This window comes from Lissotriton vulgaris, chromosome 3_1 (genome assembly GCF_964263255.1).
Source record: "Lissotriton vulgaris chromosome 3_1, aLisVul1.2, whole genome shotgun sequence".
Lineage (NCBI taxonomy): Eukaryota > Metazoa > Chordata > Amphibia > Caudata > Salamandridae > Lissotriton > Lissotriton vulgaris.
This window is the reverse complement of record NC_141689.1, coordinates 1,023,584,417-1,023,604,142: the sequence shown is the minus strand read 5'-3', so window position 1 is coordinate 1,023,604,142 and position 19,726 is coordinate 1,023,584,417. Positions and strand designations below refer to the sequence as shown.

Below are 19,726 nucleotides of genomic sequence, written 5' to 3'. Positions count from 1 at the left end.
ATCATTCTTTGATACAAGATTTAGAATCTTGCCTGATTGAAAGAGCTTTTTCATATTGGTCCAAAAGTCCTCAACTATTGAACGAGTGCTTCAAGTATATCAGCCCCATCAAGCGACTGGCAGTCCGGGATGTAAGTTCTTTATAGGCCAACTTCGGGTGTACCCCAGATTCAGATCCAGCTTTTGCATTCGAAGTTCCTTATGACAAATTAAGGTAGGTGTGCCTTCAGGGACTGACAGCAGTCTATGCATAAACTGATTTTTTGGTCATTGGAGGATGCCCACATTGTTATATCCTCAAAGGTCTGCGCCATAAGATCCCACTGTGATGCACTGACTCTTGTACAGGCTCAATGCAATGGGATTATATCTTAAATCATTAGCAAACCTAATTATTGCCTCAGTATTCCTGCAAAAAGTCTGAATTCTGAGCATTAAAAGAGAAGTCCAGCTTAGAGATTGATTAAACAGTATCCCTGTATAGTTAAAAAATCTTCACCTTTGCTAGGTTTGAATCCCCCATCTTAAATTTTTTTGTCTTAGTGCTTGGACTGATGCATGTCATAATGTAAGTTTTGGAGTTTTTTACTTGAGGATCTAGGGCTAGATGTAGGTAGGATCACTGAAATAATATCGAGGGACAAAATATCGACTTGCCAAAATATCGTGGACAAAATATCGACAGTCAAAATATCGAGTTTGTATCTACAAACAGGTAAGTACAAAAATATTGAGTACAAAATATCGTTAACAATAATATAGATGTAAAAAATATCGACTTTATTAAAAACAGTGTTAAATTCAATTAATATTAAATTTTAATTACTAAAATATACTTAAAACTACTTAAATTAAATTATAATAATTAAATAATAAATGAAAATAATAAAAATAATTTTTTACAATCTTATTTGTTGACCCTGAACCCTAAAAATACCCCTTTACCCAAAAACCCAAAACTGACCCTGAACCCTAAAAATACCCCTTTACCCAAAAACCCAAAACTGACCCTGAACCCTAAAAATACCCCTTTACCCAAAAACTGAAAACTGACCCTGAACCCTAAAAATGCCCCTTTACCCAAAAACTGAAAACTGACCCTGAACCCTAAAAATACCCCTTTACCCAAGAACTGAAAACTGACCCTGAACCCTAAAAATACCCCTTTACCCATGAACTGAAAACTGACCCTGAACCCTAAAAATACCCCTTTACCCTAAAACTGAAAACTGACCCTGAACCCTAAAAATGCCCCTTTACCCAAAAACTGAAAACTGACCCTGAACCCCAAAAATACCCCTTTACCCTAAAACTGAAAACTGACCCTGAACCCTAAAAATGCTCCTTTACCCAAAATGTATCAATATTATTTAATTACCAATTAATTATTAATTAACAATAACAATAAAGTAAATATATTAGAACATTAGCTGTAATTATTTTAATAATTAATATTATTTTTTCCAAATTAATTACTTAAAAATACCACAAAATTATATACATTAAAAATGTACTCTAATTAATGTAATTAACTAATTACAATTAATTAATTAACAATTAATTACTAATACAAAATATGTTCAAAATTATATTAATTAATTAACTAATTAATATTAATTAATTATCAATTAATTATTAATTAAAAATATTAACAAAAATATATTAATTAATTAATTATTATTAAATTACTTCCCACCCTATTCCCCTATAAACCCACAACCCGCTACAGAATTACATTACGCAATTATTATAAAAACAAAATTCATTTAATAAAATATTTTATAACATTAATACACACTATTCACACATATTATTACATAAAAATACACTATAAAATATTATATATTATTAAAAATTCGATATTTTTGCTATCTATATTTTATACAGTCGATATTACTTCACTTACCTGAAAAACGATATTTTTGTAGTCGATATTATGTCCAGTCGATATTTTGTCCAGTCTATATTTAAAACTCGATATTATGTCCAGTCGATATTTTGGAGTCGATATTTTGTCTGTACACCATGTAGGTAATTATATTTTACCGACTCATAAATACCGAATTTTACCGATTCGGTATTTATGAATCGGTAAAATAGAAGGAGGGAGATTCAGGTAAATTCGGCAATTGAATTACCGAATCTGTAAAAATCGGTATTTACCGATTAGGTAATGCCCATTAATTCCTATGGGCCTTGAAGCCCATAGGAATCAATGGGTAATACCGAATCGGTATTTACCGATTCGGTAAGTACCGAATCCTGCAAGGGTGCATGGGGTGTCACTTTGACACCCTCTAGCACCCCAAATACAGGTATGCGTGCCATGTGGCACACAGACATGATGCCCTAAGGGCATGTCTGTCTGTCACATGGCATAGGAGTGCATGCACAAATTTGCATGCACACCTGGATTGGGTATTATACCACCCAATTGGATTGGGTGGTAAGTAACCGAATCTGTAAGGCCTTTGGGACTCAGAAGAGTCCCACCTACATCAGGATTTACCGAATTGGTAAAAGTACCGATTCGGTATTTTACCGATTCGGTAAATTTACTGATTTGGTAAATTTACCAAATCGTTAAAATAGGGCCCCTACATGCCAATTCCTAAATACCGGTCGGTAACGGCCGAAATCGGACGTTACCGACCGGTATTTGGGCTCCTACATCTGGCCCTTAGAGCCTTCATTTATGTAAGAAAAGGTCTAAAAGTGCTGAAAGCTAGTTGCCTAGTTGCAGTGTGAACGATCAGTACTGCATTGTCTGTGTGTAATAAAATGGGAATGGGGCTATTTTCCATTCGTGGCACCGCCTTCCCTATTTCTACCAGGAATTTGTTAATCCCATTGATATAGAGCAGAAAGAGGAATGGGGCCAGGATATATCCCTGCCTGACATCCCTTGAGGAACTAATATGTGGAGCACTATCCCTGGGGGCCATACCGTACTCTTATTGTAAGGTCTTGATGGATTCATCTGATAAGGGCCAGCTGTTCGGACTCCACTCCCATTCTACCCATCAATTCCCACAGCTCGGTTTACAAGGTCAAAGACATTTGATAAGTTGATAAATGACAAGTACACTGATCCCTTTTTTTCTTGCTACACTTCCCTACTATTAACCCCTTCCATGCTCATGACGAGCTCAGCTCGTCTTGCAGTACACTGGTCGTGTGCTCAATGTATTCCATGGATCTGCAGCACAGAGGGGGAATTGCTGCAGCAGTGATAGTGTTAAATAGAGGTTTGGGAATTGCCATATGCCGGGACTGAAGGCAAATTGGACTTCCGAATGGGCATTATTTGACTGGGCTCATTCTTCGAGGTTGGACAATAAACCTCTACCTAAAATGTTGGCGCTGGAATCAATTAAGGAGTTCTGCTGATAACAAGTCTGCTGGGATCACAGTGGCAGTCTTCCAGGACTCAGGGATGGGCCTTTGGACTATTGATCTGAACACATTTCTAAGCAATGGGGCCCAGAGGTCAATATATGATCTCAATAATTCTGCTGGGGCCCATTAGGTCCTGAAGCCTTTTCTGGGATGCACTTTTTAATGGCTCTAATTTTCTCACGCACTTTAAAAGGGTCTCCAAAGCCGGGGCATAGTGGCACTCTGATGTCTTCTGGTGAGAAGATTTTAGTGAAAAGTGATACCCGCACTTCCAATCTTGCATTCATTCCCCATGAACAGATTTTAGTTACCATGGATATCACCTCCCTGTATACAAACATCCCACAGATGCCTGAACTTGAAGCGATCAAAGAGGTTCTAGATGGAAGAACCCAAACTACACAGTTCCCCACTAAGTTCCAAATAGACCTGCTTAAGAAAGACATTTTTCTACTTTCAAGGGGTCACAATGGGGGCAGGCTTCACTCCTGATCTTGTGATCCTCGACATGGATCAATATGATGGCCTTCCTGTGTTCAACACTGATAATCCGTCATCTGAGAACATCGCTCTGTGGCAAAGCTATATCGACGATGTTCTCATGATCTGAACAGGCAATGGTATGATCTCACTAATTTCCACATTTGGCTTAATAGATTGCAGGATATGTTCCTTTGAGTGTAGCTAGACTGCCATGAAGTTTCTTAATTACCACCATTAAAGCCAGTGATGGTCAACTGTACACCAAAGTCTTTAGGAAAGGCAGTAAAAGGAATACTCTTCTACGTTATTCCAGCCACCACCCAAGGTATTTAACCTCATGTGCACGGGCCGTTTTCCCGCTGTGCGCTGAGTTTTTAAAAAACCTGCGTTACATGACGAGCTGAGCTCGTCATGAGCGTACGACAGGCGTAACTCATGACGAGCTGAGCTCGTCATGAGCGTCGAAGGGGTTAAGGGATAATTTATCCTATGGCAATTCCTCAGACTACAGAGGAATCGCTTGTGTAAACCAGGCTATTTCAGGAAATCTGATGATTTCCTAACATGTTTGCAAGCAAGCCTCACATTGTGTGCTCGTTCCTATGGGTACCACAGAAACCTAATTTACTGACACAGTGGAATGTGCCTCAGATTACAGGCCATATTTACTGGAAGTTGCAAGGCATATGCCATGACCATAGAGACCAAGACATTTAGTCACAACGATCATACTTACTTATTGAACGATTACACGAACTGTAATAGTGTGGATGTTATCTATGTCATCAGGTGTCCTTGTGGGTTCTTGTATGTGGACCAAACCCGGCAGAAGGTTAATGACCGTATTCTGCAGCACTGCAGTAGGATCAGGTGCAAGGTTCAGGGGCACCCCGTGGTGGGACACTCCAATTCTTTCAACCATCCAGTAGGCAGTCTGAAATGGCTAGTGATGGAAAAGTTCATCACCAACCCAAGAGGTAGGAATTTTGCAAACATTTTGAACTGTCATGAATGCAAATGGATTCATAATCTAGGTCCATGGTCTGAATAAATTTGAGGCGATCTCGAGAAATATGTCCACCCTGAACAATAGTTGAAACACGATGTACGTGTATCCACTAAGCATGGGCGTAAAATCCGTTCAGCTCGTGGATTTTGCAGATTTTCTGTAAATTCGCAATATGCGAACTCTCGCAAATTTGCAGAAAATCTGCAAATTCGCACGCGGCGGATTTTTTTGCTTGGTGATACAATATTGCAGCGCGTGGCGTTCACTTACCGTCATTCAGTGTTTGCCGAGTTGTTTTTCTCGATATTTTGCGAGTGCTGCGCCATTTTGGATCTTACTGCGGGATCCCGCGGGAGTTTGGCGACCGCGATTACGACATTGAGTACGCCGTGATCACGTATCGCGGGAGTTCGCAATTACAAACACGTAGATGCGGCGGGCAACAACAATCTCGCACTCGCGAAATTACAAAATTTGCAATTCTGCACAAGAAATCCACCAGCAAGCAGCATAAACCTTCTGAAAATTATGATTTTTGTCAGAATAACTCCTCAGGTTGACATTTGCCTGCACTTTTTTGGATTTGAGGCCTTTTTGACTTTCTTTGGATCACTTTTGGATTAGAAATCAACTTTCACAAATAAGTTTGTTTGGGGCATTACAGTTGCTGTTCTGCAGAAAAACGAGTTTTGCAAAACTGAAAGCACTCAGCAGGTGCAAAAGTTGAAACTCATCATTAGCAACCATTCCCTGTAGTGCTTCCTGAGGGGCCCCTCCAGAGTTCAGTTGCCTACGTTTGTTTGGGGCATTACAGTTGCTGTTCTGCAGAAAAACGAGTTTTGCTCAACTGAAAGCACTCAGCAGGTGCAAAAGTTCAAACTCATCATTAGTAACCATTACAGTAGTGCTTCCTGAGGGACCCCTCCAGAGTTCAGTTGCCTACTTGCAACTATTCTATAACCCTGCTCTGACCCTCACAGCAGGCTCATAGAATAGCTACAAGTAGGCCACAAAGTTCCTGGGAAAAAAAATTGCACTGCAACAGAAAGCAAATTACAGATAAGGAAGCAGGTGCCAGACAGGAATTTTAAAACAGTGACACATTAATAAATCAACCCCAAATTAATTCATGTCTGTTGAAGCAGGGCAGGTGTGCTTGCTTTTCCCCCCATAATCTACAGTGATGATGAACCAGAGGGTGGCATTGATGTACCAGAGGGTGGCATGGGTGAAACAGAGGGTGGCAGTGGTGAAACAGAGGGTGCTGTGAACCTGTGATGATGAACCAGACGTAGAAAGAACATAGTCGCGACCGTTGCCAGACGACAAGTAAGTTCGCAATTGCGAACTGGTACAAAACCCTCGCGAACTGGCAGAAACCCTTGCAAACACAAAAAAAATCCGCAAATTCGCGAGAGTTCGCAAATTTTGCGGATTGCGAATTCGCAAATACGCAAATTCGCGAACGCCAGATTCGCAAAATTCGCCCATGCTTAGTATCCACTACATGACACATCTTTTTGACTACCCAATTCAGCAAATTGGGTAGTTGCATATGGTGTTTTGAGTCACTGGGCGGTGCAATCATTGTTAACCTGCAAAGCCACCAATTTGTTTGAACAGTAGTCTGTCCTTAAGACTTTTCTATGCTATGCTATTTAGAGTATGCAAAAAATCTAATTTACCACGTGTTTGTTTAAGCACAACTGCAATGCATGTTGTCTGTTTAGCCCTCCACATTGTCTAATTGTAATGTTATTGTACTTTAACCCCTTAACTGCTGCCGTCGGCCAATGGTCGTCACGAGCACTACCTCCCCAGTGCTGCGCACGACCGTTGGCCGACGGGCCAGCATTCGTTATCCAAACGTTCAGCACTGGGCGCTGAACGTTCGACGCTCTGATGAGGTTAATGTGTACATCCACTGTATTATTTAAAACTAAAATGTGCATTTTCCTTTTTTTCACAAATACAAGCTATTTCTGATGCCTTTCAAGAGCATTGGAATAATGATCTAGCCCTTTATATTGGCTTATTATAATGATGTTGTACTGTATTGTATACATTTACTGTAATGTTAAAGATTGAAATATCCTTTTGCATAAATGCAAGATGTTGCTGATGTTTTCCAGGGCCTAATATTTATGGTTCCTAATACACTAGCAGTAAGAGTTTATCTTCCTTGATTTTAATATACTGTTAACCTTGATCAATCACATCCAACATGGGCAAATTACCAGCAACATTTCGATTTTTCAAATTGTTGCCACTTGAAATCACAAGATAGATTGTGTATCCTCTTGAGGGAACCATTGGCCATTCAGCTCTACCCACCATAATGGACGTGTTGTGTATCCTCAGAATGCACAGCTCCTGATCCAGGACGTGCTGCAACCAGCGTGCACGCTAATGCAGTGCTACCTTTATTTTCTCTTGCTCTTGACTGCTCACTGTGATGCGGCTGAGAGAAAGACAATGATAGTTTGTATCACTTGAGGTAAGCAGTAGCACTTTGCTACCGTGTTCACTTTCTTTCAAACAAGTGATTGCTTTTTGAGTTTGCATTTAATAAACACATCACTCTGGCTTTTTTTACAAAGCCTAACTGCTGATTAATATGGAAAGGGTTCTCCCACCCTGAAACTTACAGATTAAATCTGTGTTCTTGGTGAGTATCCACTACTTTTTAAAAGTTGTATTCAAGTGCATTTTGGCTTGAATGCATATGTTATAGTTTGTACCTCTTTTTCCATACTGACCTCTATCATGAGACTGCATTTCCCCACCTGAATGTATTGTAGGTTCAGGTGTGTGATTTAATGTCTCATTCACACCCAATTTTTCCTCTTTGAGACGTATTGGACTCCGCATTCAATTGGGGTTTCTTTTTACGTTTACTGTATCCAGAGGAGGATTCCCTACAAATGAAGAGCCTCTGGGCCTTCACTGACCTTACAAGTTACCAGTTCGTGCTTTGATCAGACAGTGCACAAATCCACATGAGTTGTGCACGCTGGGGAAGGAACTTTAAAAGTATTTGCATACAACATATTGACATGGGTTTTAATTATAAATATCCCCCCCATAGGTTGTCCCTCTTTCCTTTCATTCGGTCCTGATGAAGATCAGCATCTAAGGTTCTAACGCCCCCATCATCAGATCGAAACATCAAAAATCTCCATTTTCAGCCTGGATTCAACCCAATATCTTCAAAGATGCAGTGTACTGACTTAGGTAGCCACCTGTTTTCTATGGATGTAAATTCAGCCGTTTGACATGTCTTCAGACAGGCATCCTGCAGTGTTCCTAGAGCACTGATGATTTAATCCTAATCGTCTGCTGTTTTGATTCCTTCTTCACCAGCCACCATGTCTACAAAACCATTTTTTTGTGCTCTCTTGAGCATATTGTAGCAACCAGTGTATATAAATTCCAATACAATTTGAGTTGTTTGTGCATTGAATTGTGTCTCTCTTTTTTGTTGTATGTTTCCCCTATTCTTTCCCCTTTCCTAATGAAACCCCTTTCCCCATGATTGGATGCAGGCTAAAGACACATTAATTGATTTCAAATATTGTTTGTGTTCTTCATTTTTTCCGTTAGGACAATTTTGTTGTTTGCATAGCAGGGGGAGGGTTGTTTCCTCCTCTGCGAGTATGATGCATACTAGAGTAAGAAAAGGTTCAATCAACCCAGAACCATGGGACCCAGGTAATCTAGTAGTAAAGCAAAACAGTGCCCCCTAAAGGGGAAAGTGTGAATTTCTACTTCCTTAGAGAGAGTTATTTTGACCGTCAAGAGATTGGTTCCATTTCTCAATTTGGACGGTTTTATTTTAATTTTAAACAAATAGAAAAAATCATTGCAGTTTCCGACTTCAATCAATTTAAAGTAAGAAGGTGATCCCAAACGGTGCAACAATACAGTGCAAGTGAAAATAAGTGACTGTAAAGTGTGTTGGTGCTATATAATCTATGTACATAAAATAGTGACTGATCCAGGATGTATAAATGGTTGGTACACACTCTGACAAAGAGTGAAGGACTCAAGATTTGAAATAAAAATAGTACACTATTATTGTATCAAGTCAAGACAGGTGCTTCCCAAACCACGTCCTGATGATGACCCTGTCTAACTTGCATGCTTAGGGTCAAAACCTTACCTTGATACTTATTTTTACTTGCACTGTGTCGTTGCGCTGTTTGGGATCACCAAAGTACTCTCTCCAAGGAAGTAGAGGTCCACACTTCCCCCTTAAGAGACCACTGTTTTGCTTTATTATTGACATATATTAGAGAATGTGCAGTCTTTAAAGCTCACTGCTTTGATGTTCTACTTCACTAGCCTGCTTGGGAGTAGGGACGTGTGACCTTCCTGCCCAAGCCTTTGTTCCTGACTTCTGAGAGTGATCACACTGCCTGGCAGGAGGTCAGAATTCTGTCCTAGTGGCAGTAAATGTGGTAAATGCAGGCGCTCTAGCCAGATCACAGAGAAGCTGGGGCAACCAGGTGCGCAACCTCTGAGTTAGCCAACTGGGTGCATTCCACCTCATCCTTGACACTAGATTCATGTTAGGGGTACGAGGGCATGTCATTCAACACAAAACATGACATATTTAGGCCGTACCATAAAGAGCTGCCAACCTTGGGTTTGCCGAGGTGCCAGCCCATGTTATCCTATGGACCGTCTAGCACTTATAGTATCCTTTAATGGGAAGGGGAACTATAGGGTCATATTGGCTTGCACTTACATGCCTACACCTTTAACATAAGGCACCCTGTCTCCTGGGCTTCAGGAGGCATTTCTTAGGGGTGACTGGTATGTTTCAGAGCTGGTACATCAACTTTGCCACACATAGTGAGGGCAAATTCAAGTTTGAGCAACTTCTACTGCTCCTACAGTCTCAAATGGCATGCCTGCTGTCAGTAGTTTCTTTGAGTCAATCATGGGTCTCCTAACCAGTGCTGCAAGCCCTGAAGACCCCATTACCACCCATGCCCTGGGTACTACTGGTGTCATATACTCAGAGGTCACTGGCAATTCAGAACAGTGGAGGGGTGGGCAAATGGGTGGTGGGTGCATGCATGCAAGGTGAGTGGCAACTGTAAATAAAAAGAAATACACACTTACCTTGCTTGCTGAACAACGTCTGACATTCTCCTCACTCCGGTCCTTCTTTAGCTTCTGTGTCCTCCAGGCTTTGCGGTACCCAGCCAAATCCCTTAACCAATCCTGTTGCTGCTCTCATGGTCGCAACCAGCAGAAAAGAAGTGCCAGTATTGTAGGGAGTAGCCTTTTTCAGCACTCTCAAGAGCACTGGAGGCCTGTGCTTTCTCTAAACCAGCTGTCTAAGCATCTAGGATAAAGAGGTTTAAAATGTGCATGTCTGACTGGCCGTTGCAAGACAGCATGCCAAAGAGACAGGCGCACTTTAAACCTAACTGCACGCCAGCCCACCACTCCTCCCTGGTACAGCCATGGCCCGCCCCATACTGACACTCGGTTTGCGATGGATTGATGAAAATTAAAATGGTAATAAATAAATGTTATTACCATTTTATTTTTTGTCTCTGGGGCTTTTCTGGGGAGCATTTTTGGTAGTGGGGTGGCGCTCCTCCACTCTAATGGAGTAGCTGCGCCTACTTAGAAAAGGGACTTATAAGTGGGTAAAGTAGTTGTCAATTGGGTTGCCAATTTACACATATCAGTTTTAGGGAGAGAGCACTGGCACTGGAGCCTGGTTAGCATGTTTCATTGCACTGTCAGAATCGAAAACAAGAATCTAGTAGTTCAACTGGGGGCAAAAGGTGGGGATCCATCCTCAAAAAGCCCTGTTTTCTTACATTGGGCACAAGGGTTAGTGACAACATAAAAGTAGCATACTTGATAGATACAGTTTGCAAGCTCAAAGGCGAAATAAGCTCCTCTTCTCCGTTGCCAATAATTCCTTCAATCAGATTTACTGCCTCCCTCCAGACTATGATAAACACTCATTGCAATACTGGACTTCTGTATAAAAGCCTAATGCATTTTGGGTGCTGGAGTCTTGCACTACTTCCCTTACCCCAACCAATTTGACCAGGTGTCTTCAGTATTCAGTAGAAAGTACCCAAGGGGTGGTGAAAACGGGCAGTTAACGGTGTTCAGTTTTGAGAGCCCAAAGGGTGCTGAAAGCTGGCCCCACGGCTCTTTTGCAAATGTGATCTACAAAGATCTAATCCTGTGGTTGAAATTAGAGGAGTCACGCATGTGCAAATGGGAGACTCACCAGCAAGCGTCAGTAAAGTTACAAAAAAGGGTAAAGTATATTTTACATTCAATTTCAATACCCAGGTAGGTGTTGCTGGTTGGGTAGGAAAAGTCATAGAAAGCAAAACGACTCTCCAGCAAGCGTCAGCGAAGTAACTCAAGAGCACAGTATTTGAGTTGAGGTCAGCGAAGTTACTGAAGAGCAGAGTCCTTGAGTTGTAGTAGTACAAAAGGGGGTTGTGATGGACGGAGAATCTGGATTCAAGCAAGCCGGGCTGAAGTCGGCTGGAATGCCAGAAACCGGTCCTCGGAAGCTTGTCTGAACTGGGCTGGCAGAGTGGGCTAAAGAACGGTGATGGATTAAACCCATATCTTTTGACTGGGTGTGAGTGTTTGATTGATTCAGATGCTCCGTCCATCACCACCCCCTTTTGTACCGCTTTTGGCCGCCATAAGTGTGGCAGGGTATGCTCAGACGTGAGTCCCTTGCTCACTTTGCCACTGGATTCAAGCAAGCCGGGCTGAAGACGGCTGGAATGCCAGAAACCGGTCCTCGGAAGCTTGTTTCCGGTCCAGGGAAGACATGGCTTGGCAGTTTGGGCTGGACTGTTCCCATGAGGCACAGGGTCAGACTGATTTGCATATAGCCATGTCTGAACAGGGGTTGCAGAGTGGGCTAAAGAACGGTGATGGATTAAACCCAGATCTTTTGACTGGGTGTGAGTGTTTGATTGATTCAGATGCCCCGTCCATCACCACCCCATTTTGTACCGCTTTTGGCCACCATAAGTGTGGCAGGGTATGCTCAGACGTGAGTCCTTTGCTCACTTTGCTACTGGATTCAAGCAAGCCGGGCTGAAGACGACTGGAATGCCAGAAACCGGTCCTCGGAAGCTTGTTTCCGCTCCAGGGAAGACATGGCTTGGCAGTTTGGGCTGGACTGTTCCCATGAGGTACAGGGTCAGACTGATTTGCATATAGCCATGTCTGAACTGGGGTGGCAGAGTGGGCTAAAGAACGGGGATGGATTAAACCCAGATCTTTTGACTGGGTGTGAGTGTTTGATTGATTCAGAGGCTCTGTCCATCACCACCCTCTTTTGTACCGCTTTAGGCCGCCATAAGTGTGGCAGGGTAGGCTCAGATGTGAGTCCCTTGCTCACTTTGCCACTGGATTCAAGCAAGCCGGGCTGAAGACGGCTGGAATGCCAGAAACCGGTCCTCAGAAGCTTGTTTCCGGTTCAGGGAAGACATGGCTTGGCAGTTCGGCCTGGACTGTTCCCATGAGGCACAGGGTCAGACTGATTTGCATATAGCTATGTCTGAACTGGGGTGGCAGAGTGGGCTAAAGAACGGTGATGGATTAAACCCAGATCTTTTGACTGGGTGTGAGTGTTTGATTGATTCAGATGCTCCGTCCATCACCACCCCCTTTTGTACCACTTTTGGCCGCCATAAGTGTGGCAGGGTATGCTCAGACGTGAGTCCCTTGCTCACTTTGCCACTTGATTCAAGCAAGCCGGGCTGAAGACGGCTGGAATGCCAGAAACGGGTCCTCGGAAGCTTGTTTCCGGTCCAGGGAAGACATGGCTTGGCAGTTGGGGCTGGACTGTTCCCATGAGGCACAGGGTCAGACTGATTTGCATATAGCCTTGTCTGAACTGGGGTGGCAGAGTGGGCTAAAGAACGGTGATGGATTAAACCCAGATCTTTTGACTGGGTGGGAGTGTTGGATTGATTCAGATGCTCCGTCCATCACCACCCCCTTTTGTACCACTTTTGGCCGCCATAAGTGTGGCAGGGTATGCTCAGACGTGAGTCCCTTGCTCACTTTGCCACTGGATTCAAGCAAGCCGGGCTGAAGACGGCTGGAATGCCAGAAACGGGTCATCGGAAGCTTGTTTCCGGTCCAGGGAAGACATGGCTTGGCAGTTCGGGCTGGACTGTTCCCCTGAGGCACAGGGTCAGACTGATTTGCATATTGCCATGTCTGAACTGGGGTGGCAGAGTGGGCTAAAGAACGGTAATGGATTAAACCCAGATCTTTTGACTGGGTGTGAGTGTTTGATTGATTCAACTGCTCCGTCCATCACCACCCCCTTTTGTACCACATACCTAATAGAGCAGGAACATGTTAACAAATAGATCAAATTATTGCTATTACAATTACTGAAATGTAACTGTGACCAAGGTCTATTGGTACCTATGTCTATTTCAGTGGAATGCTTGGTCTGGAGGTTTTCCTTCAGACTAGTGTGGACGCTTGGTCCACAATCGTCCGAAGGTGAGCCCTAAAAGACCTTTGGGTACTCTTTGGAATTTACCTCCTGCAGTAGGACACCACCTGTGTGAGATTTGTTCAGTTTGCCCTCAGACCAAGCATTCCACTGAAATAGACATAGGTACCAATAGACCTTGGGGCCATATATAGATCACACATGGAGGCTACGTTATTAGCCCGTATAGTAGATAGTTTCATCATCCGTAGTTTGGTCTCCTCAATGTAAGTAGAGACATGTGGGCAGGACTCATCCTCTGTCTCATCCTCTGACTGAAAGGTCTATTTAAAACATGTTGATATATTATATAATTATTTCATGGGTGGGATTACACGACTAGGAAATACAGCTTACACAAGATACTAGGTAAACTCCTAATGCACTTATAGCGTCAATTTGACACCATATTGATTAGTGTACAGTGAGTTTGTATCTGGTTCTAAGTAAAGTCTGACCAGTAGGAAATTAAATGTTGTGCTTAGTCAGTTTAGAAACAGGGAAACACCATGAATTTAATGACTTATAATATGGAACAATCAACCCTATCCACTATAATGTTGAAGGTAGTTTTTTACACTACAGTTGATACCTGCAAGAATAATATGACCAGAAGGACTACAAAGATGGACGTTATGACGTCACTTTGTAGTTTTTTGCAGTGTTTTCATAGCCTCTAAATTGGGGCATTTATTGGGGCCTGAGATAAGAATAAGGACATAATACTTCTGTGGGCATACAAATCTGAACTGATTGGGGCATCAGGTACAGAGAAACTACTGCGCATTCCCCCCCCCCCCCTTTTTTTGTTATTAAAGGTTTCACCAGCGGGCTCCGCGACGGAACTACTAACATGGACGATGACGTCATGTTGTAGTCCGTCTCACGAGAGTTCGGGCGGGAGGTCCTGACTTTCTGGGTTGAATGCCGCGGAAGTTTGGTAAGAGATAAACGGCTGGCAGACGTTTAGGGAAATGAACAAGCGGTTGTAAGGTGGGCGATACTCTTGCTACCATTATAATAACTTTGAATTCAAGTAAGCTCGCAATTTCACACCGAGGATACCGGCGGAGTGAAAATAGTCCCACAATGATGCTCCCAATAAATACGCCCTGTCTCTCCTAACCGGTACCTCCCCCAAGACTCAGAAGCGAGCTTGAGGTACCGACGGAAAGGTAAGACAGTGGACTGTTCTGATTCAATTTAACCTTATGAGCTAGTTTTTCCCAATTAATTCAGCTAGAGCTGTTTGTGTAGGAATTACTTGAAACTGGCTAGAGGTCTTGGATCTATATTAGATGGTCTGAGACACTATGTTCTTGTGGTGAAATAACAACAGCCAAAGGCAGCCTTAAGTGACTAAGGGCATTTTCATCCTTTAAGAGATACCTGGATGAGGAATAATATACTTATAGTGAGATACCTGGAGGCTAGGGGCTCATTTTTATCAGGTGACAATATTCTCTTTTTGTTATTAGTGGAAAACGTTGACAGGTTTAACAGAGGGGTTTGTTGGACATCTTTTGAACTATGCATGTAATAGTCTCATGGTGTCTCCACTCTCTGTTCTTCTTCTTTTATATCCATATTGCGGGGCCTCGTAGAACCTGAGCATGGTCCAGGTGAGGTGAGGTCCTTTCCCCTGTCAAGACGGGTGAGCAAAAATTGGTTTATTTGTTTTAACGATTGTAGGGTGACACTCCTGTGGTTGTGAATAGTAGACACTGTGGTTGTGACACTAATTATTATATATTTTCTCCTCAGAAATAAGTGTTCCAATTGACATGGAGGATTTGTATACTTAGGTTGGTATATGTTGTATCATTTCCAACCTGTATTATTTAACTTTGTGGTTTGATTTAGTCAAATTTAGTCAAAAGTTTCAAATAACACGTGCAACTACTTATAGAACAGAGGCCCTGATGAAAGCCATGTGACAGGTTGCCCGCTAGGCAGAAACATGTTGGCCCCTCATTTAGACAGATATTTGTTGCTGTCTCCTTTGCACTATTCTAGTTTTTAGTTAGGGGATGTTGTCCTATCAAGGAATAAAATGTATGTATGGAGGACACATCATCCTATTTTAATTCACCACTTTTGTCTTTTGTTGCACCGTAATTTCACTACAACCATCAAAGATCAGCTATTAGACGGCGACCCCTAGCGGTTAGTGGACCATATCCAAGACCAACAACTAATGGTGTGGCGTTTTTATCGTAATGATCAGGGGATTAGCCAACTCACACCTGGGTGGGCCAAATGATATAACTGATCATAAAGTCTTTTTGATGGTAACCCTTTATCTGATGCTTTGGATTTCGTCAACCACTTCTTGAAATGGTTTTGGTGTCTTCACAGTGTCTGTTGTTTTTCGCCACATGTGGTTGTTCACCCTCATCTTAGAAGCTGCCCCCAGGTGACCTAGGCACCCCTGTGACTGTGTTAGTCCTTTTTGGCAGCCCTGTCAGACTATCTGGCATTCAGACCCCCTGTGTTCTCTTGATTTGTCTTATGTCATAGGACAATAAAGAGACTTTAGCTAGATAGCTTGTACATTTTAGTTGATACCATTTATTGAATGTACTTCATTGATGTCAGTGATGATGATTTGCTTTGGTATTGGTGCAGGAATGATACAATAAAGAAAATGTACATATTATGCTCCCCTCATTGACTTTAATCAATTCTTATATTTCCTCTGTGCTAAAGCTATGAAATTTCCTATTTGCACCTATGAACAAATTTACTCACGCTTAAAATTATTCCAGTATATAGCTGAATTCTGTGAGAGCTCACATTGACTGGTTGTGGCTGTTTCATATCCTGATTACTGGCAAGGTACATGAACACCCGCAAACATGCCAATATGGAAATATTTACAAACTGCTGGCAGCACTTTTTCTCCTGAGATTTATTCTAAGCCAGCATCTCCACCCAGCTCCTCAGAAGACTCCAGACCATACAGAACGCAGCAGCCAGACTCATCCTGGACCTTCACAAATAAACCCACATCACCCCCCACCTGAGAGACCGCTTGTGGCTCCCCATCCAGAAGAGATGCCAGTTCAAGATCCTCATGCATGCCTACAAAGCCATCCACGACCTAGGACCTACCAACATCAACCATTGACTGAACTTCCACTAACACACTGGCACCTGCGTTCCTCTTCACTCACCCTCGCACACACCCCCAGGATGAGTCGCAGCGGTGGCTGCTTCTTCTCCACATCGATACCAAGACCTAGAACGGCCTTTCCCTCCAGCTCTGTACAGCCTCCTCACTGGCAGCCTTCAAAAAGAGACTCAAGACCTGGCTCTTCGATTGACACACAGCGCCTAGGTGCAGCTAGGAGTGACAATGTTGCACTTTACTAATGCTGTTTGATTGATTGATTGATTGACTCCTATCAAGTTCAATGGTAAGCTCACATCCAGATTGGGAATGGGGAGGGAATAACCAAAATACTGCAGGGGTTGAGAGAAAGTGGTTTCTACATTGAAAATATCATTCTCCCAGGTGAAGTAAAAGAAATGTTTCCATAGAACAGCACTGATACTTTGTGTTTTCAAACAATGAAATATGCGCATGTATACATTAGTGTGTGCAAGATACAGACACACGTGTGGGTACTCCTGCAGTGTTGTAAAAGATACAACTAAGGAGTACTTCTAGAATTCTTTGACAAGTTCTGGACATAACACAATGTTATGTAAAACTCAGCCAGAAGTCTGTGGGGTCAATTCCAAAAGATTATTCTTTGACTATGTGTTTGCTAAGAGTGAATTATTCTTGAAATTATTTGATTTCCAGGTTTCATTCACAAAGTATTCCTTTTGAGTAGTATTGCCGTACTCCACATTTAGTGGGGAGATACTCTCGAATTTCCAGGAGTAAGGCATGCTTATTCACAAACCTGCTTTACAAAACGTAGTTTCAGCGCAAAAGCATCTTACTCCAACAAATCGACTGGATGTCTGCCAAAATCTAGACACATGGGATCCAATCACAAATGTCTTTGCAGACCAAGATTTAACTGAGCTACCCAAATGGCCCGAACGTAGCATAATGCCACCTTTTGAATGCAAAATATAAGAATTTGCAGGTGAGAAAAAAGCCATACGCATCTTTTATTGCAGATTTAATATTGTTTTGAGAATGCTTTGTTAGAGAAAATGTGTTCCTCGTTGTGAGTTATGTGCCCTCCAGATGCTCTGAGTAGGTTAAAGGGTAGAGTATCTGCACTCTGCACCACTGCTGCAATACATTTAATGGGAGAGTGGTAGCACTTCTCTGGAGCAAGCGGGTAAGTACTCTAAATAGCTGCACTTCTCTATTTCCATTGAAAGCACTGAGTTTATGTCGAAGATTTACTCCCATTAAGAGCAAATGTAAATGCATCCAGGGTGAGAATGAAGATGGCATATTGTCATAATTGTTGGGGGCTATGGAAAGGGCGTTCTCCAAAGGTAAAAAGAATGTTCCCCTGGAGAAAAAAATAATAAAGCTAGCAAGTACAATTCCACTAGGACGCCACCCATAACAGTGATAAAATGTAAGTGTTACATTTATGCATATGAAAATAAATAGCTTGAATTACTATAGAATTCCAGAACTACTAGAAAATAATACATGTAAGTGCTTCCAAGGTCGTATTCTATTAATTGTCTGCAAATTGCAAAAATGTCTGAAATATAATTGGGGGTTAATTTCCCTTTTTTTTATTAGGATTGGATATGGCGCAAGAGTGAAATGTCCATATTGAAATTCAGCCTCAGAATTTAAGTGGAAAATTACAAACTTGGTAACCTGTGGCATTAAAAAATATATCCAGACTCTGGATATGATCTGAGATTTTACACGTATTAATGGTTGGAGTAAGTCCACTAAAATCCAAAGGGAACTCGTTGCAAACTAAAAAAAAATGGTTTCCTACAGAGAAAAGACATCTTAAAAATTATTCTTATGTAAATGTACACCTGCTGCATTTGCAGATGTGTTTATGCATGGGGTGTTATTGGAAAGCTGAGACTTCCCAGTAGGACTATATTTTTTGTGAATTTAAAATTTTAAAAGGTATATTTGCTCCAAGAAGAGAAGTAAATCTACCCGAGTGAATTGTCATTGTTTTGGAAACCTGGCCCACTGCATACTTACTGCAGGTTTGTAGCATTAAAGTTAACCTTGTCCTCAAATGCCTCTAACCCACCCCAGTGAGCAGCTACACAAAAAATCCCCCCTACTGATAACATTGTTTACGTGTCAGAAAACGCATTTAAAGGTGCAAATTCGAATTTTAAATGACTGACATGAATTTTCACACTCAGATTGAAATTCGCGAACATAACCACCCAAGTCACTAAAGAATTGGAACACAACTGAGACACCTTTGCACACATACTTGGAGCGCTATCTTTCAATTACTTTTGCAAATTAAACAAACACGATTTTGGGGTGGTCTCTCCGAGGCAGGTGTCTTAGAACATTACAGAAAGCTGCGGTCCAGGGGAAGGGAACCCCCGGTGAATGAGCTGTTCTCTCACCTATGTAGAAGTTGGTGACCGTCCTCATCTGCCGATGCTTGGAGATCACGTATATCACCAGGGAGTTGCCCACCAGCCCCACCAGCATGATGAGCGCGAAGAAGAGTGGGACAAGCCAGGCGTCCACCAGCAGCGGGGGGCTCTGCGCGGCTGCTGCCGGGGTGGGGGCTCCATCTCTGCAGGAGAGGGGCAGGGGCAACGTAGACCGCCCCCTATCGGACTGATCCACTGACTGCTCCAACCAGCCGCTCGAGGTGTTGAAGTCCGGGCCGCAGGACTCGAGCACGTGAAGATGTGAAGACGAGTTCCAGGGAGTGGGCAGCACGGTACCCCCTGCCGCATCCATTATCATCCCCCGGAGCCTAAAGGGTCCGACCAAAGGCTGACGTGGCGCCTCACCGGCGTGCAAAAGCTATGCAGACGCAGCAAGCAAGTGGCCCGTGGCGCCCCGCATCTTCATTTCAAGAGCAAACCGTGCCCATTCCTTTAAAGTTTGTACTGCACACTACTTTTCTGAAGAAGCACCTGTTGCTAGTCTGTCTGCTGCAGCATGAGAAAAAGAGGAAAATTACCCATCCGTTGGAGCTAGTTTTCGAATGGCTACGTTCACAGCTCCGACTCTACCTTAGGTCCACCTCCGTCATTCCCAGAACATCTTGTTTTACAGCAGCCTACGCAGTGCGCACTTCGCTTCAGACACAGCGATGTCAGTAGCTCTCCATCCGAGCCCGGCGTGGTCAGCCGCGTTCTCACCTCACTTCTTGCGCACG

At 42.7% G+C, this 19,726-nt stretch overlaps 1 protein-coding gene across 1 annotated transcript in view; it reads right to left on the bottom strand.

Moving 5' to 3' along the window:
• The window catches only part of LOC147727327 (G protein-coupled receptor 54-like), a 912,640-nt gene extending 893,332 nt beyond the window's left edge, over positions 1–19,308 (bottom strand). The window contains exon 1 of the mRNA XM_086963094.1: positions 18,957–19,308. Coding sequence (XP_086819220.1) covers positions 18,957–19,308 — 352 coding nt within the window. The remainder of the gene's footprint in view (positions 1–18,956) is intronic.
• Between the last annotated feature and the right edge of the window lie 418 nt (positions 19,309–19,726).